Source organism: Cynocephalus volans, chromosome 1 (genome assembly GCF_027409185.1).
Source record: "Cynocephalus volans isolate mCynVol1 chromosome 1, mCynVol1.pri, whole genome shotgun sequence".
Taxonomy (NCBI): Eukaryota; Metazoa; Chordata; class Mammalia; order Dermoptera; family Cynocephalidae; genus Cynocephalus; species Cynocephalus volans.
The window spans coordinates 6,412,854-6,438,334 of record NC_084460.1 but is presented as its reverse complement, the minus strand read 5'-3'; the positions used below and the strand labels follow the sequence as shown (position 1 = coordinate 6,438,334).

The following is a 25,481-nucleotide window of genomic DNA, read 5'->3' as shown; positions in this document are numbered from 1 at the left end:
TCCTCTCCCTGACACCCTGGCTCCCCTGGCCGATGGTGGTTCTCACGATGGAGCCTCCTTCTCTTCTAAACTTGTGGGTAAAGATAAAACCCATTGCATAAAAAATCTGATGAATCTATGGCAGGATGCAGGTGATGTCTCAAGTGCTTTACCTGCTCCTATTCATTGTTGTGGTGGACAATTGGATTCTAAGTTTCCCACTCCAATTCGTGAGGCCAAGTCAGGTTTTAAGAGCAGAGCAGGCCATTAAAGGTCTCAGTGCTCGAGGTGGCCTTTCGCTGGGCCCTCTGGCTGCGGCCTGGAGGAGAGCCTCCCACCTGTGTTCTCTTTGTCTGCCATACCCACCACTCTCTTGTCATCTGAAAACACTGAGGCCTGGTAACAAAGCTCAGTGGCTTTCAACTAATATTCAGGGCTGCTTATTCTCACAGGCTCTTGGAGGATCCTGCCACCAGTAGAAAACAGACTTTTGCTGTCTTCCCATTAGGGAAGATATCACCTGCAGTTTTTGGAGCAATTCTTACTTAATGGTGCACGTACATGTGCTTTCCAGGCAAGGCTGCCATCTTTGGCTCTATAGCGGGTTTTCATTATTTTGCTGTCTCCACATCCATCACTGCTAAACTGATGGGGAATCTTTGAAACTCCATATCTCTGTGATTGCCTGATGAGTTTGGGTCAAATGGGTCATTGATAATTTCAATACAACTGCATAAACCTTATACATACTACAGTCAGCTCTTGAGGAGGTCTTAAAATGAGCTCTAACAAAGCCACACAATTAATATGGATTTATTGGTTTGGGGCTAGCTACAGATCTAACTAAAAAAAAGAAAGGATCTGAATTAAAGGAGAAAATTTTATTCATTATATTGTTTGGTATTTCTTTAAGCAAAGCTAGAAATCTCAGAATTTCAGCCAAAGACAAGACCTGTTTTTTTTCCCAATTTTAAAGGAATTCTAATTTTTTAAACATGATATATATTTTTAATATATGATTACAACCCAAGCAATTTGGAAATTCTCTCTAGAGTTAAAAAAAAAGTGTTATCAAAGAGACTCTCCGTCAAAAAAGTAAAAACAATTGTGTAATTCTGCAACTACAGGTTTATAGGTTTTGTTTGGTTTTTTTTAAGGCCATATCCATATGGCAATGACCTAGAAACCTCGCAAAAATACCCAGTCAATCCATCCAGTCAAACCAGATCATACATACCAGGTGATCTACTTTGTGTTTCTAAAAATGAATTTCACTCCTGGTTGTTCAGATGCTCTCCCTCCCTCTTCATCTCACAAAGCAAGAGGGGTCAAATTTATTTTAATGTTTGGGCTGAATGTGAATGAGAAGCAGAATAGATAGAGAGAAATGAGGTCTGCTTCAAGGCTCCAGACAGATGCTCGCCTTTCTCCACCAAGATGCCAAAAACTAAGTTGACAGATCTCGTTGTTTGAAGAAAAAAAAAAAAGAAAAAAAAGAATTATATCAATTTAATACTGCTAACCCCTTTGAGGTGGAGGATAATTTTTTAAAAATGAATTCTTTGCCTTAAACTGCTTTACATGTCTGTTTAAAAACCTTGTCAATTTCTGTTTAAATGCCTTTTTTTTTTAAAGGTCAAGCTGAGATGTTAGTAACTTAAGAATAGCAGTTTGAGGCATATCCTGCAAGCCAAAATGCTAGTGCAACTCAGGGAAGTGCTTAATGAGCTAGCGTTGCTTGTTAAATATACTGATTTATGGAGGGAGCACGAAGACAGAAGTCTCAGACAGGAAAGGGCTGAGAAGTCATGAGGTGGAGCTACACGTTCTCCTGGAGGAAAAGAAGCCTGCTGACAAGGGGTGACCCCATGCCTGCCCTCCTCGCCCACCCCGGGAGAGGGACCTGGGGCTTCTGCCTACGAATGGAGAAGCAGAAACATTCATTGCAGAGGAGGCAGGGCCAGCCCTAAGAAGGTGGAAAGAGCTCAGGGTTGTGATGGGAGACCCTGTCCTGAAAGGGCTTTTGATGACAAGCCACACTGCAGGGCTGGTAGAGCAGAGATAGACACAGTCACTAGGTTAGCTCTGATTCTTAGATTAAAATATTCAAGGCTGGCTTAAAAAGTAATAGGTTGACAGAAGATAGGTTCTTAATTCTTTAAATGTTTCTCAAATTGTGTGCCTCGTTTAAACAATGTTTAATAGTGCTGGACAAAATTTATATTTGACTGTTTTAACAGAAATCTGTTTTAGTAAAAATAAAAATTCAAACTGAGAGAAAGAACACCAATCTCTGCCCCTCACTTAACCATGGCGTGGAAGCATGGGTGTTTGAATGAAGGGGGCCTTACCAGGCCCTGCTGGTCACGAGGTGGAGCATGTCCAACTGCAGAGGAAACAGCTCTGAGAAACCGACAGCCTCTGGAGGGCTGGCCACCCGCGTCCTCCGCTTACCTGCCACACCTTCCTGGTTGTAGCATGTCTTATGCATCTTCCCCATGAAGAGCTCCAGGCCGATGATAGCATAGATGATGATGACAAACAGCACTAGCAGGGCGATGTGTAGCAGGGGAACCATGGCCTTGATGATGGAATTCAGGACCACCTGGAGACCTACAATGACAAAACCATAAACAATATCAACAGTGAGGATGTCAGCTTCACTTACTGAACCAAGTGCTATCTTGGTGCTGCACTGAGATCATTTCCTGTCTCAGCAATGCTACAAGTGAGGTATCACAAGCCCCATTTTTAGATGGGGAACATGGAGCTCAAGGTCACATAGTGAGAGAGTGACAGAGTGGGGATCTAAATCCAGGTTGGCCTGACTCCAAATCTGTCTTGGAGGCACATCCAAATAAAACGACTGGCAGATGCTGTACTTCCAAGTGGAAGAACATGCTGTTTTCATCCATAACGATCAAATTTTCTAACGTCCCATCTTAGAGACAACTGAGCATCTTTTTCTCCTAGAGCAGTGTCCCTGTACAGTGAGAACCCACTTTGCTAGAGACAGCCACGCAGGGACTTATTTCTCTCTCAAAGCCTTCCTCACGGTGGGAGTACTAGAGCCTGTGGCTGACTTGACTGCTGGCATCCAGTAGGGGATATCTTGTGCTGGAGCTGACTCCCACTGGCACATGCACCTGGGTGGTAACATCTCTGTGGCTGGGCTGAGGACATGTTTGGAAGCACCTTCTCTGGAAGATCTGAGTGGGCCACTCTCGCCTACAGATTCCTGCCAGCCCACTTTTGCTCAGGGCTCATCTTGGAAGAACATTATAGCCTTCCACTTAAATCCCCTTGAAGGGACTTCCTGTCTGCTTAACGGGCACGAGTTTCAGTTTGGGAATATGAAGATGTTCTGGAGATTGATGGTGTGATGATTACACAGCAGTGTGAATGTACTTAGTGCCACTGAACTGAATATTTAGCAACAGTTAAAATGGTACATTTTATTATGTACATATTACCACAATAAAGTTTAAAAAGTACCCAGGAAAACAAAACAAAAGAAAAGAAAGAGTGGGTAGCCCCACTGAGCACGTGGGTCTCGTCAGTGTCCTGCAGAGGTCTGAAGATTTGTGCTGTTGTCCCATGGGGAGAAGGACCCTTACCTATAAGCTCAACTACACCACAAATAGCACACCAAGAATGCCACTCATTTAAAGGGGATGTTGCAAGTCTTCATTTGCAAATGGTGGGGAAGTAGTGACTGGCAAGTCACCCTAGATTACACCCAGCCCCAAGAAAATCACTTGTGAGCTTTCTACCAGCAGTGAGTGCACCAAGTCTTGACATCCTGGGGGAGAAGTGGTGGAGGGCAGCTTCTCCCCATTTACACCTGGGCCAGTTGTGCAGCACATCACCTAGTGAGCCACCTCTGACACACACCATGGGACACCCACCTCTGATCACATCCATGTATCTCCTTTCAGTGTCTTCATCCAATTTACCCACCTCCCCAGCGTTCTCTCGTCCCTGCCCATCCCTCCACCTCCCTGTGTATGGAGAATTTTGCCTTTGATTTACCCACCACCCTCTTAACTTGGCAAACAAAGGCTGGATCACCCTCTCTCCAGACCCAGAAGCACCTCACTGGTGCTTTGTGCTCTGCTAGAGTGGTTCTCACAAGGCTCATTAGAAGAATTCTCCCCAGCTATTAAGCCAAGCTGGGGAGAGAAAAGAAATAAAAGAAGGGAGAAGCTGGAATAATTTTACCTGTGAATTAATGAGAGTGCTTTGCAGCCTCCCATTAGAACAAGATGTTTTCAGATCCAAATGATTCCATTAATTAGCAAGTTGTACACACATTAGTGTTAAAGTATGCGAAGCGCAGAGAAAGTTGAAAACTGAAGTACAAAGCAACTTTCAGAGGTGTCTGCTCGGGGGAGTGCATTCTAAGTGCTACTCACAGAACAGGGAGGGAACTCCCCAAATCCGGGCTAACCGGGCCATGAGGGGGTCTCCTCTCAGACCTTCAGTGCCACAGCCTCACATTGCAAGAAAACGGTGGGCGAGGCAGACAGAGGAGACACCAGGTGGGAAGCTGTCCCCCAGGCTGCAGCCAGAGAGGCTGCTCAAAAGGCTGCCTCAGGCCTGCTGAAACCACTAATGGCCTCCCCTGCTCTTAGGATAAAGACCAGATCCTTCATGCACCCTACGAGGCCTTGTAGGGTCTGGCCCCAACATCTCTCTGCCCACTTCCAGCCCCTGCCCCTCTCTGGATTCCAGCCAAACGGCTGTTCTTCTAGAGACTCACACATGCTGTGCTTCATCCCGCCACAGAGCTGTCACAAGTACTGTCCCCTCTGCCTGCAACACAGTTCCCCAGCTCCTTCCTATGCATCCTTCAGCTCTCAGCCCAAGCATCTCTTCCCAGGGATCCTTCCCCAAACTCCCAGGACCAGAGAAGTTTCCTTTGTTATATGTCTTCTTGTAACCATCTCCTTTCCTTTGGAGCATTCATCTCAGTTTGAATCAATGTTCATTAAAATGATCTCAGTCTCTCACATTAGGCTGAGTTTTCTGAAGACAGGGACGGTGCCTGCTGTTCTCGCTGTTTTATCCCTAAGGCCTGCTTCGTGCTGAGCCTGTAGAGGGCACTCAGTTAAGTACTCACTGAAGGAGCGACAAAAACTATAAGCTAAATAGATGCTATTGCTCTCCCGGAGCGTTGGTGGGCTTTGCTGCAAGAGTCTGCTTTACAGGTAGGTATACGGTGGGCAGGTGAGTTTCAGAGCCTGCGGGGAAGACAGAGGCTACTAAGCAGGCTGCGAAGAGGCCAAATGGGAGTGAGTGCGGCCTGTGGACTTCACTGCAGCTGTAGGGACACCATCCGAACTCCTCACGCATGCGCTGCTCCTCAGGCCTTTGTCTTGGTTGGTGGCTGCACCACCCATCCGAGTACGCAGGCCAGAAAACTGATTCCCTAGACTCCTCCCTGCATTCCTGCAGTCAGTTACCAAGTCCTGCTGGTTTCATTTTGCAGTATCTTTAGACATGTATAAGTTATTTTTACTATATAAATAATATATACTAATTATAGGGAAAATAGAAAATACAGAGAAATTAGAAAACACAGGGAAGCAAAAAGAGAAAAAGCAATTACTCACTGTCTCACCAACCAGAGATTGACCACTGTCAGCCTTTTGGTATGTATTTTGGACATTTTGGTCCGTGACTCATTTTCCTCCTCTCTATACCTGTGGTAACTGGTCTCCCAGTTTCAATTTTGCCCAGTCTTCATGCTGCAGTCAGAGTGCTCTTACTACAGCGCATGTTGGAACATACCCCTTCCCCACTGAAGGTCCTCCAGTGACTTCCTATTACCTACAGGTAAAACTCACCTGCCTCCTCCCCCAGTTTGATCTTGTATGATTCCCAGTTCACACCTTACGCTCGGGCAATATGCCAACTGTCTGAAGTTTCCTGACTTCGTGCCTTCACATCTCAGGCCATGCTGTTCTCCCTAGAATGCCATTCCTGCCCAGCTGAGAGGTCCTTGAGTCTCCTGGGGCCTTCTCATCATGTGTCTCAGGCACGCAGTAGGGACTCAGTGCACATGGAGCTAAGTCACATTTGTATGCACGGGTACCTTCTAAAGACAGGAGCCACAATAATGACAGAATTGGAAACCACATCATTCTATGATTGCTAGAAGAAACTGATGATGTTTTGTCAGGATAAGACTCACGGAAAAAAGGTAAAGGCAGGGAGGGTGATGCCAATGACTTTCACATGTTTTAAGCTACTATTTTGAGGAAGAGGAGCTAGATGACTTTGGCATGACCACAGGGATGGAACCAACCAATTAGCAAGTATCCAGGAAGGGCTTAGGTTCAACACAAATAAGAACTGTGCAAGAAACAGAACTATCTGAGGGTGGATTGGGGTGCTTTAATAGGTAGTGAGTTCCCCATCCTCAGGGGTATTTAAGCATTGACTGAGTAAGCTCTTGAGGAAGTGCCTTAGTGGGGAGTCAGCCCTGGAAGGCCAAAGTCCCCATAACCTCCTTAACATGCTTTGAAGACTTGCCATGGGCCAAGTGAGGCTCTCACCACTCCACTTGGTTGGACTATTCCATTTCCTCTTGGCAACGACCCTTTGAAGTAGGTACTATTATTAACCATATTTTACAGATGAAAAAAGTGAGTCCTGAGAGGGGAAATGCCCTGCCCACAGTCACACAGCTAGTAAGTGGTGATGTGGGCTTCAGTGCCAAGTGGTGGGCTTCACAACTGTGCTCGATGCCTCCCCACAGCCCCTAGACTGTGGCTCTCAGCCTCCACAATCTGTGCCCATAAAGCAGTAACACATGCCTACTGCATCTGCCAAGAAGGTGGGGTAGCCTAGTTTAGTGCTTGCTTCCAGGAGAGCCCAGACATTTCTGAGCCAGTCCAGGAAAGGCTCTTAGGTTCTGCCTGCTTTCCTCATGGCCTGCCTGGGATAGCAGAAGCCAGGCTGGCTTATGTAGGTGTGGGGCCAGAATTTCTTCTCTCTAGTCCATCCTGCAGAGTTTGGTTCCCAGGACCTGGATGTTCAATAGCTTCTTCTTGGATTGGCTCACAGCTGTCCCAGAAACAGCTCTTCTAGCTCAAATTGTAATTTGGAAAACACAGCAATGTCTCTCTACTCAAGTGTTCTCCTCAGACTGGCCATGCTTATGGCTGATAAGCAACTGCTGGGCCTTTCTTTGGGACTGGCAGCTCATGTTGGTGGAAGAAAATGGGCCCTAGATAAGCCTGGTGAAGCAACTGTAAAGGGTCCTGGGAACACAAGACCATTATCTGCCCATGCATATGATGAGCCTATTTTCCTAGCCCTAAATCAGGATATGAGATCTGACAAGTACACGTGTACTTATAGAACCAACAGGATAGAACATTTGATATGAGAACTATACTGGAAAATTTGGAACATACTTTTCCACACAGGGATCAAACAACATAGAATCTAGAAATACAGTCTCTGCTAGTTTGCAGTTCATGTCAGGCGACCTCTTGGTGGATGGAAATAGTCCCAAGATGCCTGGCTACAGGAAGACCTTCAAGGGAGGTGATGCCTTGGGAAGTGACATCGTTAACTGCTGGGATCAGGAAAATGACAGAGATGGAGTTTAGCTTGCACATGTGGCTCTTCCTCTTCTCCCTCTTACATTGCTGTAAGACCCTGCCCAGATGCCTGCATTCTCTCTGGGGTCCAACTTGAAAATTTCAGGTTAGGAAAGGATTAGAGGACCTGCATATGTAAATCTCCTGTTTCTCCTTAAGAGCTCAAGAGAAACCATCAAACACATAAAGCAAAACCTGTCATCTTTCTATAAGGTAGTGTGGAGATGCCCCGGCTGGCTAATGTTGGTGCTTCGACAACCTGTAAGAGACCATCCACCATGACAAATATGGGCTGAGAACAGATCACACACTCTTCTATTTTATAAAAGAGCATCTCACCAAGCCCTGCTTTGTGAGGAATAGTTCTGCTTAGGGCCCTTGGGGTAACACTAAGAAGGAGTTTGAAAATGAATTTATGGACAAAGAGACCAAACAATGAGTAAACAACTATACTTGGATGAAAATAACTAAAAGAGAGAGCTGGAGGACATCAAAGGAGTAGCAGAAATGCTGGTGAGCTCAGAAACTCGGAATAACCACATAGAGAGCAGAAGGAAACACCCAGCCTCTCTCACCCATCCCCAGCCAGGAGCAGCAGGAACCCAGGAGGAACTTTTCCCTGTGGGGAAAAGGTGAGTGAGGGGACCCCAGCAGCCCTCATCCACACCTTGGACACCTACCATCTTCACCACTGGGGACCCCTGCAGTCCTCGTGGATGCTAAGCCCAGCTGTGGAAACTGCCTGGAGTCCACACAGTTGGGCTTCCCCAGAGGAGCTGACATTGCACCTGCCTTCTGTGGCTACTGCATCAACTTGGACCTGGAACTGCTTCTGGAGGGTGTCTTACCCCTTTCATCCCAGAGATTAAGCCACCAATGAACTGACTTCCCCAATCTGAGAGCAGCTATTATACCCTAACCTGAGGGACTAGGTAGTGGTGGAACCACTCCCCCCATCCCCCTAGTTGCAGCAGTGCCCCTCCCCCCTCAAGACAGAAATGAAGCTGCAAAGCTGCATACTCCCTCTGGAGAAATCTTTAATTAGCCCTCCCAGTTGTGGCTGTACCCCACACCCCAGGACTGAGCTGAAGGGACTGGCTGAGAAGCTGCTTGGCCAAGCTGAGCAGCTAGGCATCCCAGAGTCCAACATCCCAAGGAAACAGAGCAGTAGCTGAGCTGAGACATCCTGCCCTAGGGGCCAAACAATTCTAGTACTCTGCTTCCCTATAGTTGGACTATTCACCTAGAGAATGAGCTGCTGAGACACCCCTTCCCTTGGGGATTGAAGTCAGTGCTGTGCTGCTCCCTGCCCCCCAAGGCCCAAATGACACCTGCACCTGCCATTCTGGGTTCTTGCTATGACTACACTTGGCCTCACATAGGCTGAGATATTGCCAAGTCCTACCATTCCAGGGGCTAGAGGCACCACTACAAGGTGCCTCACCCTAGGAACCAAGGGACAATGGAGCACCATTTGCTATGACTCCTGAATTATGGCTACAGTCTGTTCCCTGGGCCCAAACCTCCAGAACACCCCTTCTACCCCAGCATTGGGCCAATGCTGTGTTCAGGCCCCCAGGGTCAGAGTCACAGCTATAACCCAGCCCACAGTGCCAGAGCTGCCAGGGGTAGGGGGTGTGCAGAGCCACAGACCCTCATGCTGTGAACAATCAACATCCAATCCTGCTATAGAGAGTGAATCTGCACCCCAAGACCTAGATGTCACAATAGGTTTGTGAGACACCAAGTCCAGGATCCCAGCTCCACAGCTGCTCCAAGCAACTGAACATGGAACCCAGTACCACTGCAGCTGCTTGTAGGTTGGGGCTGACCCAATGCCAAGAGGAATCCCCTTGACAAAGTTACGCCATTGTGGGAAAAATGAGAATAGGAGGACCCCAAAAGCCCTTGCCACCGAAGACCTTAACAACCTACACCCCACTGCTACCACAAACTTCTACAGCCTGTGTCACTGAGGCTCCCACAGTTAGTGGTAAAATTGATCACAGCTGAAGCACATCCCCACAGACTAAACCACTGCATCTATGTGGAAACAGAACCACCACACACTTTTCAAGCAGCACACTAAGACTCAACTACAGGTGAAAGGCTGTCTATAAAAGCCACTCTATAAAGTTTGGAACAGGCAATTGTTTCACCAGATGCATGAACATCAACACAGGGACACAAGAAATATGAAAGAGCAAGGAAATATGACACCAGAGGAACACAATAACACACCAGTGACCAACCCCAAAGAAAAGGAAATCAATGAACTGCCAGAAAATGAACTCAAAATAGTGATCTTAAAAAACTCAATGAGACCCAAGAGTAAACAGATAGACAATTCCAGGAAATCAGGAAAATAATTCATGATATGAACAAGAAATTTGACAAAGAGATAGATATCATAAAAAGAACCAAACAGAAATCCTGAAGCTGAAAATTTTAATAAATGAAATAAGAATACAATAAAGAGCTTCAACAGCAGACTACAGAAAGCAGAAGAAAGAATCTCTGAACTTGAAGACAGGTCATTTGCAACTACCTGAAATTATCACAGAAAAAAAAAAAGACTAAAAAAAGTGAAGAAAGCCTATAGAAAAGCTATAGAAAACTGTTAAGCAAACAAATATTTGAATTATGAGCATTTCTGAAGAACAGGAGGAAAAGGGCATCAAAAACCTATTTAATGAAATAATATCTGAAAATATTCCAAGTCTTGGTAGAGATATGGACTGGACATACAGATCCAGAAAGTTCAAAGGTCCCCAAATGGATTCAACCCAAGTAGGTTCTATCCAGGGTGCATTATAATTGAAATGCTGAAAGTCAAAGACCAAGAGGTAATTCTAAAAATATCAAGAGAAAAGCATCAGGTCAAATATAAAGAAATACTCATTAGACTACCAGCCAATTTCTCAGCAGAAACCTTACAGGCCAGTAGACAAAGAGATACTGTATTCAAGGTGGTTAAAGGGTGGGGGGAAGCCAACCAAGAATACTATCCTCAGCAAAGCTATCCTTCAGGAATGAAGAACAAATAAAGTCTTTCACAGACAAGCAAAAACTGAGGGAATTCATCACCAGTTGACCAGACTTACAAGAAATGCTCAAGGGAGTCCTACACCTGGAAGCAAAAAGAAGATAACCACCATCAAGAAAACACATGAAAGGATAAAATTCCCTGGGAAAGCAGGTACATAAATGGGAAAGAAAAAGGAAACAAACCTTATCACTACATAAAAACACCAAATTGCAAAGATAAACAATAAGAGAGGAAGAAAGGAACAAATAATATACAAAACAACCAGAAAACTATCAGTGGAATAGCAGGAGTAAGTCCTCACCTATCAGCAATAACCATGAAAGTAAAAGGACTATATTCTCCAATTAAAAGATATAGACTGGCTGAATGTATTTTTTAAAAAATCTAACTATATACTGCCTTCAGGAAACTCACTTCCTATAAAGGACACATATGGATGAAAAGTAAAGGGATGGAAAAACATATTCCATGCAAACAGAAACCAAAAGTGAGCAGGAGTAGCTATATTTATATAAGATAAAATAGATTTTAAGTCAAAATCTGTAAAAAGAGACAAGGTGATTATATAAAGCTAAAGGGGTCAATTCAGCAAGAAACTATAACAACTGTAAATGCGCTCAACATTGGAGCACCCAGATATATAAAGAAAATATTATCAGTGTAAAGGAAGAGATAAACATCAATATGATAATTGTTGGGGACTTCAACACCCCACTCTCAGAAATATGCAGACATCTAGACAGAAAATCAACAAAGAAACACTGGATGTAAACTGAACTATTGACCAAATGGACCTTATAGACATTTACAGAACATTTCATCCAACAGTTGCAGAAAACACATTCTTCCTTCTAATAAGCACATGGAACATTCTCCAGCATTGATGATATGTTAGGACACAAAAGAAGTCTCAAAAATTTTTGAAAAGTTCAAATCATTCCAGCATCTTCTCTGACCACAATGGAATAAAACTAGAAATCAATAGCAAGAGAAACTCTCAAAAGTGTATAAATACATGGAGACTAAACAACATGCTTCTGAATGACCAATGGGTCAAAGAAGAAATTAAGAAGGAAATTAAAAAATTTCTTGTAACGAATGAAAATAGAAACACTACACAGCAAAACCTAAGAGATACAGCCAAGCAGTACTAAGAGGGAAGTTTACAGCAACTAATGCCTACAAAAAAAGGAGAAAGATTTCAAATAACCTAACAATGCATCTTAGGAAACTAGAAAAGCAAGAACAAGCCAAACCTCAAATTAGCAGAAGGAAAGAAATAATAAAGATCAGAACAGAAATAAATGAAATTGAGACCAAAAGCAATACAAAAGTTTGACAAAACAAAATGTTGTTTTTCTGAAAGATAAACACAATTCACAAGCCACTAGTTATGCTAACCAAGAAAAGAAAAAATTCAAATAAATAAAATCAGAAATGAAAAAGAAGACATCACAACTGATACTATAAAAATACAAAGTATCATTAGAGATTATTATGAACAACTATATGCCAACAAATTGCAAAACCTAGAGGAAATGGACAAATTTCTGGACAAACGCAATCTACCAAGACTGTACCAAGAAGAAGTAGAAAACCTGAACAGACCAATTACAAGTAACAAGATTGAATCAGTAATAAAAAGTCTACTAACAAAGAAAGCCCAGGACTGCATCGCTTCACTGCTCAATTCTACCAAACATTTAAAAAATAATTAATACCAATTATTTTCAAACTCTTCCAAAAAACCAAAATTCCAAACTCATTCTACAAGGCCAGCATTATTCTGATGCCAAAACCAGATAAGGACATGACAAAAAAAGAAAACTATAGGCCAATATCCCTGCTGAACATGATGCAAAAATTTTCAACAGAATACTAGCAAACCAAATCCAAAAGCATATTAAAAAAGTTATTCACCATGATGAAGTGGGATTTATCCCAGGAATGCAAGGTTGGTTCTACATAAACAAATCAATAAATGTGATACATCACATCAAAAGACTGAAGGACAAAAACTGTACAACCATCTCAATACACAGAGAAAAAACATTTGATAAAATTCAACATCTCTTTGTGATTAAAAACTCTCAACAAATCAGGCATAGAAGAAACACACCTTGACACAATAAAGACCCTATCAGACAAACTGACAGCTAATATCATACTGAATGGGGAAAAGCTGAAAGTTCTCTCTCACTCTCTCTCTCTCTCTCTCTCTCTCTCTCTGTTTTTGTTTTCATGTTGTTGTTCTGTGAAGACATACTTTGCCTGAAGTGGAGTTAGGTTAGGCTTGGGTTTTTATTCTATTTTTATTTTGACCACAAAATGTCTTAACACATTTAAAAAGACTAAAATCATAGAAAATATGTTCTCTGGCCACAATAACAGAAGGAAATTTAGAAAATTCATGAATGGGTGGAAATTAAACAACATTCTCCTAAATAAACAATGGGTAAAAAGAAAAATCACAGGGAAATTAGATAGTACTTTGAAATAAAAATCAAAGCACAACATATCAAAATTTATAGGATGCAGGGCTCGTACAGTGCTTAGAGTTAAATTTATACCTGTAAACGTCTATACTAAAAATAAGAAAAATCTCAAAACCAGTAAGGTAATCTTCTACCTTAAGAAAATAGAAAAAGAGCAAACTAAAACAAAAGCAAATATAAGTAGGAAATAACAGAGATTACAACAAATATACAAAATAGGAAATTAAAAAACAATAGAGAAAAATCAACAAGTCCAAAAGTTGGTTCTTTAAAATGATCAACAGAATTTTCAAACTTTTATGTAGACTGACCAATAAAAAAAGAGAAAAGACCAAAATTACTAAAACCCAACATAAAACAGGGGCACTATTACACTGTCATTATGGTTTTTTGTGGTGTTAAGATTTAGTTTCTTTGTCTTTCTCATTTGCAATTTTGTTCTACCAGTGGATTTTTTCTTTCTTGTGTATTTGTGGTAGTGATTATCATTTTTCAAAATCCAGATGCAAGAATTCTTTGAGGATTTCTTGTAGGGCTTGTGGTGTGGTGGTAAACTCCCATAATTTTTATTTGTCTGGAAAATACACTATTTTTCCTTCATTTCTGAAGGACAGCCTTGCTGGGTATAATATTCTTGGCTGGCAGTTTTTTCTTTTAGTATTTTGAATATATCATCCCATTTTCTTTTGGCTTACAGAGTTTCTGTTGAGAAGTCTGCTGTTAGTCTGATAGGGGCTCCCTTATAGGTGACGTGATACTTTTCTCTTGCTTCTCTTAAGATTCTCTCCTTGTCTTTGATCTTTGCCAGTATGACTGTAATGTGTCTTGGAGAGGATCTTTTTGGATTGAATCTGTTTGGGGATCTTCGAGCCTCCTGGATCTGAAGGTCCATGTCTCTCCCTATACCTGGAAAGTTTTCTGTTATTATTTCACTGAATTGGCTTTCAATGCCTTTTCCTTTCTCCTCCCCTTCTGGAATACCCATGACTCAAATGTTTGTGCACTTAAGGTTGTCTGCTAGCTCTCTTAGATTTTCTTCATTTTTTAAATATTCTTTTTTCCTTTTTTCCTTTGTTTTTTTGGTCTGCCTGGGTTATTTCTAAAAGACTATCTTCAAGATGAGAAATTCTTTCTTCTGTTTGTTTTAGCCAGCTGCTTAAGCTCTCAGTTGTGTTTTTTATTTTGTTCAGTGAATCTTTCAGTTCTGTAAGTTCTGCTACATTCTTTTTTAAGGTATTAATCTCTTTGTAAATTTCCTCCTTCATATCCTGGATTTTTTTCTCATTCCATTATGTTCTCTGAGTCTTCTCATATCTCATTGAGGGTCCTTAAGATTGTTGCTTGGAATTTCTTTTCAGTCATTTCAAGGGTTTCCTGCTCTATAGGATCTATTATTTGAGAATTACTGTATTCTTTTGGTGGTATCATATTTTCTTGGGTTTTCATATTTCTAGTATATCTATGTTGATGTCTGGTCATCTGGTAGAGTAGTTGCTTCTTCTATTATTCTGGAGTGGGCTTTGAAGAGAGAGGAGTCCTCTTCTTTTTTCCAGTTTCCACTGGTAACTCTCATTGTGTCAATGAAGTCAAGTGTCTGGTGTGCTGCCTGCACAGTGGCTGTGGCTACTGCTGTGGTGTTGAACCACTTTTGCAGCAGCTGTGGCTGTGGTGGTGACTGTGGTGGGCTATGAATGTGGAAGTGGTGTTTTCGGTGTGCTCTCTTGCCTGCTTCTAGGTGAAGGGCGCTGCCCTTGGCTCCTGCCTAGGACCCCAAGTGTGCTCTCTTGCCTCTGAAAGCTCTTTCTCTAAGAAATGGAACAAGACAAGGATGCCCACTCTCTCCACCCTTATTCAACATAGTACTGGAAGTCCTAGCCTGAGCAATTAGGGAAAAGAAAGAAATAAAAGGCATCCAAATTGGAAAGAGGAAGTCAAATTGTTCCTGTTTGCAGACAACATGATCTTGTATATAAAAAAAATCTAAATGCTCCACCACAAGACTATTAGAACTGATAAACAAATTCAGTAAAGTTTCAGGACATCAAATCAACATACAAAAATCATTAGCATTTCTATGCACCAATAACAAGCAAGATGAAAAGAAAGCAAGAAAGCAATCCCACTTACAATAGCTACCAAACCCCCCCAAAACAAAAAAAACAAAAACCACACAACAACCTAAGAATAAATTTAACCAAAGAGATGAAAGATTTGTAGAAGGAAAACTATAAAACACTGATGAAAGAAATTGAAGAAGACATAAAGAAATGGAAAGGACATTCCATGTCTGTGGATTAGGAGAATTAATATTGTGACCATACAACCAAAATTATTACTGTGACTGTACTATAGTAAAGTGATCTACAGATTCAATGCAATGCCTATCAAAGTATTAGTGACATTCTTCACAGAAAAAGAAAAAAACTATCCTAAGATTTATATGGAACCACAAAAGATATCAAATAGCCAAAACAATCCTGGGCAAAAAGAACAAAGCTGGAGGAATCACACTACCTGACTTCAAAATATAGTAGAAAGCTATTATAATCAAAACAGCATGGTATGGGCATAAAAACAGATACACAGACCAATAGAACAACAAAGAGAACACAGAAATAAAGCCACATATTTATACAAACTGGTTTCTGATAAAGGCACAAAGAATATTTACTAGGGAAACACAGTCTCTTCCATAAACAGTGGTGGGGAAACTGGATATCTACATGCAGAAGACTGAAAATAGACCCTTATCTCTTACCATACACAAAAATCAACTCAAAATGGATTCAAGACTTAAATTTAAGACCTGAAACTATGAAACTTCTAGAAGAACAAAATGTGAGTGGGCAGCCCTGTTTTGAACAAGACTATGAAGGAACAGGCAACTAAAGCAAAAATAGACAAATGGACTACATTAAACCAAAAGGCTTTTGCACAGCAAAGGACACAATCAATGAAGTGAAGAGACAACCTACAGAATGGGAGAAATGTTTGAAACTACACATCAGACAAGGTGCTAATATCCAGAAAATACAAGAAAATCAAACAACTCAACAGTGAAAAAATAACCCAATTGAAAAATGAGCAAAGGGGCCGGCCCCGTGGCTCACTCGGGTGAGTGCGGTGCTGTTAGCACCGAGGCCACGGGTTCGGATCCTATATGGGGCTGGCCGGTGCGCTCACTGGCTGAGCATGGTGCTGACGACACCAGGCCGAGGGTTGCGATCCCTTTACCGGTCAAAAAAAAGGAGACATTTCTCAAAAGAAGCCATACAAGTGGCCAACATGCAGATGAAAAAATGCTCAACATCATTAATCATTAGGGAAATGCAAATTAAAACCACAATGAGATATCAACTTACTCCATTTAGAATGGCTATTATAAACTAGACAGAAAATAAAAAATCCTGGTGAGGATACGGAGAAAAGGGAACTCTCCTACATTGGTGGTGGGAGTGTAAATTGGTACAGCCTTTATGGAAAAGAGTAGGAGGTTTCTTAGAGAACTAAAAATAGATCTACTTTACGACCGACTACTGGGCATATATCTAAAGGAAGTAAAATCAATATATTGGAACCAACCGAAATGCCCATCAACAGATGAATGGATAAAAAAAAAAAACCTGTGGTATATATATACATAATGGAATACTACTGAGCTGCAAAAAATGAAATCCTGTCATTTGCAGCAACATGGAAGGAACTGGAGACCATCATGTTAAGTGAAGTAAGCCAGGCACAGAAAGACAAATACCGCGTAATCTCACTCACACGTGGAAGCTTTAAAAAAAGTGGTTCTCATAGAAATAGATTAGAATAATGGTTACCAGAGGCTGGGAGGGGAGGGAAAGTGGTGGATTAATGGTACAAAGCTATGCTGTCTACCCTAAGTGAATCAATGTGCAGTATGTGCATATATTGACACAACACTGTATCCCACAAATATGTACAAATAATGTTAAAACAAATAAAAGAAAATTACTTTATGAGCAAGATCCTGAGAAAAGAGGAAAACGAAAACTCACTGGGGTGGAAAGATAGTGTGCAAAAGTGTTGTCTAATCCAGTGCTAAACTTATGGGTTCTGTTCTTTTCATGCAAACTAAATCCCAAACTTCCCTCTTTTGAATTCAAATTTTAAGTCACTCTGGCATAAATGGGAGGGGGAAAGGGAGAGATAATTGAAGACCCCCAAACTGGAGATCTTTGCTAATGTTACTTTGATTTCATTATTCAGATTCCACACTGACTTATAGCGTGTTTTGTTAGTGGCTGGAATAAACACTCCACGTTCTCAACTCTTCAGATTTGACAGTTCCAGCCAAGCCTTGGGAAAGCAAAAAAATTATCAAGGAGGCTTGATGACAGAATCCATAAGAAAACAATGCTGAGAATCACTGAAGAAAGACAAGGGAAGTTTGGGTTTAGGGTTGGGATGGGCACAAGTTTCTTTTAGATGGACTCAAGGCTTGTCAGAACAGAAGAGGATGCTGGTATCACTTATCTCAGTATCTGAATTTTCACTCATTCAGAGTATTTATTGAGCCATGTCCCATGGGCATCTTCTGTGCTAGTGACAGGGAATACAGTGGTAAATAAGAGGACACGCGCCATGTCCTCACAGAGCTTGTAATAGAAACCAAACGTTAACCAAGAATCACACAACAGATATATAACTACAACCCCTGTTAAGAGCCTTAGAGGAACAGAACGAGGTGTATCATGAGGGTCTTACATTAGCATGGAGGGTGGAGGAAGACTTTCTCAGGAAGTGACACTTAAACTGAAGGCTGAATGACAAAGAGGGCCTGGTCTGGTGAGTGCAGGCAGGTGGATCCCGGCAAAGTAGCCTAAAGTTACAGGTGAGAAAGTTTGGCTGGATGGCTGAGGAAACATCATGGCTCTCTTGCCAGTCAGTCCCATGCTTTTCCCCTGGCTTTGTCTTTTAAAGAAATTACTGGAAGGAGATTTGGGAAACCAGTTTATGCATTTGTTTGAAGTCAGAGGAAGCAGAAATCACTTCCACTTTCCGGGAGAACAGTTCAGGAACCACATGAGAAAGGCTCTCCCGACAACTTACCTCGTTTGTCAAATGGAAGAGATCGTCCCTATCACATACCACAGAGGGAGCCCAGGAAGGAGGAGCAGTAAGCCACGGCCCTCTGCTTCTCTTGCAGGCTTTTCTGGGGCAACCTTAACCTTAACCACAACCATAACCTCTCTGCAGACTCAACCATGTGAGATGCAGCCAATACAGAAAGTCTGGATGAAAAGAAACGTCCAGTCAACCTGAAACCCAGAAAAAAATCCTTCTACATGTGACAGCCCCATTCCCGATGCGGCCAGGGCTTTCCAGGGAAGTTGCTGACTCAGGACCCTGCTGTGCCCCAGAGCCTCATTAAGAAGAGATATCCCCCAATCCAGGACCAGGGGGAGTTAGGATGTGTCCTACGTTAGGGTCACCCCCGGGAGTTTTAGAAAACAACTCCTTGGTTTAAGCTTGCTGTCAAATCCTTGCAGAATCAAAGTGGAAAACCGCACTGCATAAACCAAAGGTCTGATTAGCTAGATGATGATTAACTGAGAGGGTGGTTCCAGCAAAGCAAGTTATGCTTTCTGTATTGTCCAACAAACTTCTAACTAAATTCAAACAAAATGACAGAGTCACAAAATGGTGAGAAAATTCTAATCTTTCTTAAGAGCCTTCACCCCAGAATTGGATGCCATCCAAAAGTAATAGATTTCCATTAAAACGGGTGGTCAAGTAAAGGGCAATGTCCTTACTGTGTCCACTAAGCCCCACAGTGCCCTGGACCTCACTCACCTTGGACTTAGGACACAGACTTCGAGGAAGTGTAGACAAAACACCAACTTCTTCCAGGAGGGGAACCTAGTATGAGACTTTCCATGTTCAGCTATGTCCCTCTCTAAGAAAGTGCTATAGGAGGGGCTCACCCTTCCCTTATGGAGAGAAACAGGTATACCCAGACTGTAGGAAGCTCTTCCCCAAGGGTCAAGGTTGCCTTTTTTTCAGGCTGCTACAGACAGCTATGCCATCCTTCACCTGTGAACTTATTGGTCACTTACAAGTGCCCTGCTGATTGCCATGAGAGGAAGGGCAGTACAGTGCAGTGGTTACAGAATAGGGACCTCTGGAGCCAAATGACCCTGTGAATCCCAGCTCCATCAAATCTCAGCCATGTGTCATGTGAAAGTAAGGATGTCATTAGTACCTCATAAAGTTGCTGTGAGGATTAAACAAGTTAATGCAGGTATAGGGCTCAGAACAATGTCTGGCTATACACGTGATAGCTGCTATTACAGTAAGCCCGGTCAGGCTCTCAGGGAACCATGTAGGGTGGATGTGCACACGGGTCACCTGGGATCTTCTTAAAATGCAGATTCTGATTCGGTGCATCTGAGGAGGGCCTTAAGTTTGCATTTCCAATGCCAGATACCAGACACCAATGCTGCTGCTCCACCCACCACACTCTGAGAAGCAAGGCCCTGGAGCACACTGGTCCTCTCGGGAGGCTGCAGCAATCTGGTCCAGCCTTGCTGAGGTTCTGTGATGCTCTTAACAGTTGCTGTATTTACACTGGAGAGGGGTGATCCTCGTCACATCACTCTTTCAGGTAATTTGTATCATCAGTAAAGTATGTGAAGCCAACGCTGGATACAGAAAATACCACACACTGACTTGAGTGAGGGTATTACAGGGTTATTTGTTAAAATTTGTATTTATTTATTTTCTTACAAATACATGATCACTGCGGAGGATGACACAGGGAGACATATACCCACACAGCAAGCTGGGGAGCATAAATGATGCATGCCAGGGCCTCCCCTCCTGCAGTAATAAAAGCCACTCACCAGAATTACAGAGGAGACTGGCGACCGAGAGCCGCTCAACATGAATTTCCCCCTTGACAATGTGGCTTCTCTCACTCTCACTCTTACAAAGCTTGCATCCTGAAGGTTACTTACGGCCTGTGCCATGGCCATCGTCTTCCTTGATCTATCTGACGTGGCTGATTACTCCCTTCTTTTAGAAACTCTCTTCTCTCCTTGTCTTCATGTCAGTGTACAATTTTAGTTCTCCTCCAACTCCATAATTAATTCTTTGCCTCCCTTATTCCCTCCCTTCCTCCTGGACCTCTTTTAGTCTGGGGAATACTACACAGACAGAAAAGACTCATTCTCTGCTCATGAGAAGCGCTGAGCGGCATGGGAGGGAGACATGGAAACACTGCACATGCACTGCTCACTGCGAAATCAGGTGATAAATTCCCAAGAATAAACCCCAAAAGGATTGTGGAAGCATAAAGGAGAAAGAGACTAACTCAACCTGGGAAAATAGGAAAACAGTTTCCAGAGGAGCTCCCACAGGAGCTGTGTCCACAGGTGAAGCTTCTTTTTTGCCCTTTTATTCAGTTAGCATGGCTCTTGCTAAACTCTCTCTCAGAGAATTCATTTACAGCACTCCCTCCTAAGGGTTCCATGGTCATCACAAGTAGATGAGTCCAATCTGCACTCACATATCCTTCTCCATAAGCCATTAGACATGTCCACTAGGCTGAGTCACCATCTCATGACACTCAAGAACTCTAACCCTGAACTCATCCCCTCAGCCCTAAAGCCAGTCCTCATGAGGCTCAAACCTGCAGTCCCTGTGCTTGCTCCTTCCACATGCAAGCAGTTCTTCCTGCACCACTCCCATTACACCTGCTCTTTTGCTGCAGCCACTGCTGTCCTGCTGTCTCCCCTGGGACTTGTCGGCTGCACTTCCTGTCTCCAGTCCCCACATCCCAACCCATTCTGCACCACTGCCCGTACTCATCTGAAACGCTGCTTCCACCCCACCACTGCCCTGCTCAGAAGCCTGTACTAGCTCTCCATCACAGAGGGTGGGCTCCAGAGCCCCTTCTACATGATCTGCACATAGTAGGTACTCAAAATTTATTTGCAGAAAGAATGAAAACAGATTTCAAATATCAGAACAGTAGGTTCCAGCAAGAAACAGGCAACACACAGAAATTAAGACAATTTGAGGTGCTTGGTGCTTTTTATGAAGGTATGAGTGGGGTAAGGAGAACCACAGGAAAAGCATGGTGTCCTGGAGGTGGCGGTAACAGCAATCTATTACCACCCAGAGGCCTGAGACATGGATGGAGGGAGCAGATATGGGAGCAGGAAAAAGAGCATATTATGAAGAGGACCATCTGGAGAGATCGTGACAGTGCCAGCCCAAGAGGATGTGCAGGGAAAGATCTGGGACATAAGAATCCGTGGCCTCACCCTCCTTGCTGCTGAGCCCTGGCTCTGCTCTCCATGGACTGAGCCTAACTAGCAGTTGAAGGGCTAGGCTGTCTTTCGATGTGGTCCATTTGGTCAGTCCCCCTGGCCAGAGAGCATAGTAGAGAAGGGTGGAGGGCAGATGTGGCGGGGAATTGGAGGACATCTGGCAGACAGGATGGTGAGCTAGAGTAGCTGGCAAAGCATCGTCGGCTTCTCTGTGCCACTAGCACCATTCCACAAAGCCAGGAGTTATGCTACTTGGAGAGCTTCTAAGTTGAGTGAGCCAACAAGCCCCCTTCCAGGGAGGGTGATCAGATGAATACCCTCTGACTCTATCTCACTAACCAACTCTGTCCTCATCTTCCAAAGTCATACCCGATTGGGTCTAAAAACAAACGCTCCCATCAGCATTGGTGGTTGTGACGATCATTACGATCATGACCATCATCACTGGGTTGTGACTACTGACCCACTCTTAACTTCTGATCTACATGAACCATTTTTCCTGGCTAGAAATTGGGAGGCGTGATGAGTCTCACAGATCATGTTTTGTGCCTTCACTTGGCTAGTGGAGCAATAGACACTTTTATTAGTCTCATAGGCTTAATGGCTTTCGAGAGAAAATAGATCTAGAACTAAGAAGGCAGGTAATTCTCCCTTGGGTTAAGGAGTAAGTTTGTCAGTTGAGCTTCATGGACGTCTCATGCATTTTCTTACTGGAAAAGAGTCTTCCTATTAAGTGGGGAAAACTCTTGCCTGGATAGCTTTCCTACAGTCTCAAGTTTTATGATTTTACACGTTTGTATTAGAATGTCCTTTTTCATTAGAGATTTTCATCTTTTTAATTTAACCTTTCCACATTAGTAAATTTCTGCATCCCACAAGCGGTTTGATGAACACCAAAGGAGAGTTGTTGTCCTAGGAATGGGATAGTGGATATTCTGTTGCCTAATAAATAAAAAACTTTAAGAATAATTAAAATATCAACCTTCATGTTGAATGAATTCTTTTGTATTAGCAATACAAATTGGAAAGAGAAGCTCAGAGAAATAGGTGTAAAAGAAATCCTGATGTTAGAAGAAAATTGAATATGACAAAATGGAGACAAGATGGTCTAAGCAAACGACAATGATAATATTAGCTGCTATTTCTGCTGAGTGCTTTACATACATCCTTTTATTTAATTCCCTAACTGTCTTAATAAAGATAAGTGAGCTGAGGCTTAGGTAAGACAGACAACTTGCCCAAAATTACACGCTAGTAAATGGTGGAGCTAGAGTAAATTTCCACCTCTTAGCCACTATACAGGCAAAAATGGCAAATACGTGGCACATATGCCACTCCTCCCCAACCCCGTGCCATGGTAGGTGTTGCTGCTGGCCATAGCCTCTTTCCCTCTGCTTGCTGCTCCAGATGGGGCCTCACAATCCTCCTCAACAGCGTATCTCTTGTGAAAGCTCCAATCCTCTGGAAGTGACTGGGTCATGATATGTCATGCCTCTGTGCCACTTCCCTACTGGTGACAAACTACTTTTCTGCTACATGAAGAATAGGAAACAGACCTCTTTTGGCACCTGCCAATGATGTAGATGCCTGGGCCTGTACTTTTGCTTTTTAAACCTCTTCTGAGAAAATTTGTGAAATATAACGTACATACATAAAGTGAAAAAAAAAAAACCAAACAAACGATGTTACAGTATATAATTTATCACAGCCACGTATCATTTGTGTCAAGAAATAGAACATCAGTTCTACAGAGCCCCATTCATGCCCCCTGCTGATCAGTACCCCCTCTTACACCAACATAACCACCATATTATACTTCAATAATATGTAATTCACCACCTTAATAAAAATTCAAGAGTCTACTGAGATGTAGAAAAAAACACTTAATAAAATCCAACATCTATTTATTCCCCAACCTTTTACATTCTTTTCTGTGTTTCCCATTCTTTTGATTCCCTGCGTTTGATTCTCAATATTTTTCCTTGCCACCCTATACAGTTCAGTAATTCTGTTTTCAGCTCTGCCAAGTCTTCTTTTAAATCCATTTATTGTATTTTTAATTTTAGCTATTGTATTCATTTCTAAAATTAACATTTGGTTCTTTTCCACATCTTCTGGTTCTTTGGAAAATTACCAATCTTGCCTTTGATCTCTTTGACTATAGTAAATATAGTTACTTTCAAATATGTATTTGATCATTCCAATATCTGGACTCCCTGTTGGTCTGTTTCTATCGTCTATAGTTTCTATCCATTTTCATTCATGTTATTTTGTCTCTTTGTGTGTCTAGTTACTTTGCATCATGAGTTAGACCTTATTTCACAAAAACGTCTTCAAAATAATTTGAGAACTTTGATGATGTTATCTTTTTCCAGAGAGGATTCATATTTGTTTGTCAGGAATCTATTCCAAGTTTCAGAAAAGAGAAGATTTAGAATATTTTGTCCACCATTTCTAATTGTCACAGCTGGAGAGTTGATCCAAATGACCTCATCTGTCATTTCTGAAAGCAAAAGTAACATGCACTTCTTAAGGGAGAAACTACCTGGGGAAGTCCCCTCATGATAGTTTTTCCTTCCCCTCCCCACTCCCAGAACCAAACAACTACATCTTTGACTGCAAAGGCATATTCTAGAGGGTTAAAAAATATCTGCCGTTCAAATTCTCTTAGTGCCTTTCTGGGGACTGGCTGCATACAGAGTGACACACCTGAGGAAATGGTGGTTAGGTTGTATTCACTGCAGACTCTAACTCCTTCCTTCAGAAATGTATAAAAGGTGCAGCTTTTGGGAAATCTGCAAAGTAACTCCATTGTTTTGCTGGCAAAATAGATCTACTCATGACAGAGTTATCAAGTTGGATGAGTTACTAACTTAGCCCTGATTACATCTCTTGATTTTTTCCAACAAATACCACTGTACCCAGACAACAGCTTTCTCTTCCCTGGCTATTCTCGAGGTGGAATATAACAAAGAGCTAAGCTTGTTCATTGCTGTCAACCTATGGTGACTCTTCACCATAAGTTACTCTTTCTAGGCAACTAAGACAAAATGCTCTTAGAATCTCAGAATTACTAATTTCCTAATTCTGGCTCAAATCACTAATGCATCAATAGGGACTTCGGCACTGATAAAATTTTCTATAGCAGGAAATATCTCCAAACGTTAATCTTAGTTTTTTTGTTTGTTTGTTTTTTAAAAATATTTTGAATTTAGTGAAAAAAATGTCAGGCTATTTCCTTTTCTGCCACTAACAGCTGTGTGACCTTGACAAGTCATGTCACCTTTTGGGTCTAGGTTTCAACATCAGTAAAATGAGAACACTGGATGAGAAAGTGCACTTTGTCTGTAAAATTTTCTGGGTTGTTATTTTCCAAATATCTTAAGAAAGATTCTAGTACCTTTCCTTCCTCCAACTACTACTGTGTTTTTACACATGTCCTCAATAAATGTGTGACAAGTGAATTAATATATAACATACAATATAGCATTATATTATATACTATATTATATATGATATAATATACTACTATATATAACTTGTATAATGTTTGTGGAATACCTTACATGTGCTAACATGTTCATCATTCATTTTGTGAATTAAGTACACTTCCATTTCTAGCCATTTTGGAGTAATTGGTACCAGACTAGCCCTTTAACTATAAAAATTTTAAAAACTGGAAAAAACAGGAGAGGCAACTGTTTTTGTAAATTGGACATAAAGCAGTGCAGGAGTGTAATCCCATGGGGTGAACACCACAATCATTCTGGTTTTCTGACTGGGAACAATTTCTTGACTAGAACACAAAGGGCCACAGTCCAAGCAGACTACTGTGTCCCACTGATCTGAGACGGCAGAGATCAGATCAGAACCTGGGCAGCTGTGGTGGGACATCAGAGAAGAGACAGCTAGGTAGATAAGGGTTACTAGAAGTTTGTGTAGGGATCACCTGTGTTTCTCTGGCTTAGGGATGGGTTGGTTGTACATGTGCTGGTTGAAACCACTGAGGTGTATCAGATAGCGGCTTCCGTGGGGATACGAG

General features: G+C 42.2%; 1 protein-coding gene across 1 annotated transcript in view; it reads right to left on the bottom strand.

Annotated features, from left to right (window-relative positions):
* CACNA1C (calcium voltage-gated channel subunit alpha1 C) overlaps nucleotides 1–25,481 on the bottom strand; it is a 609,830-nt gene that overhangs the window by 180,144 nt on the left and 404,205 nt on the right. The window contains exon 6 of the mRNA XM_063076446.1: nucleotides 2,434–2,592. Coding sequence (XP_062932516.1) covers nucleotides 2,434–2,592 — 159 coding nt within the window. The remainder of the gene's footprint in view (nucleotides 1–2,433; nucleotides 2,593–25,481) is intronic.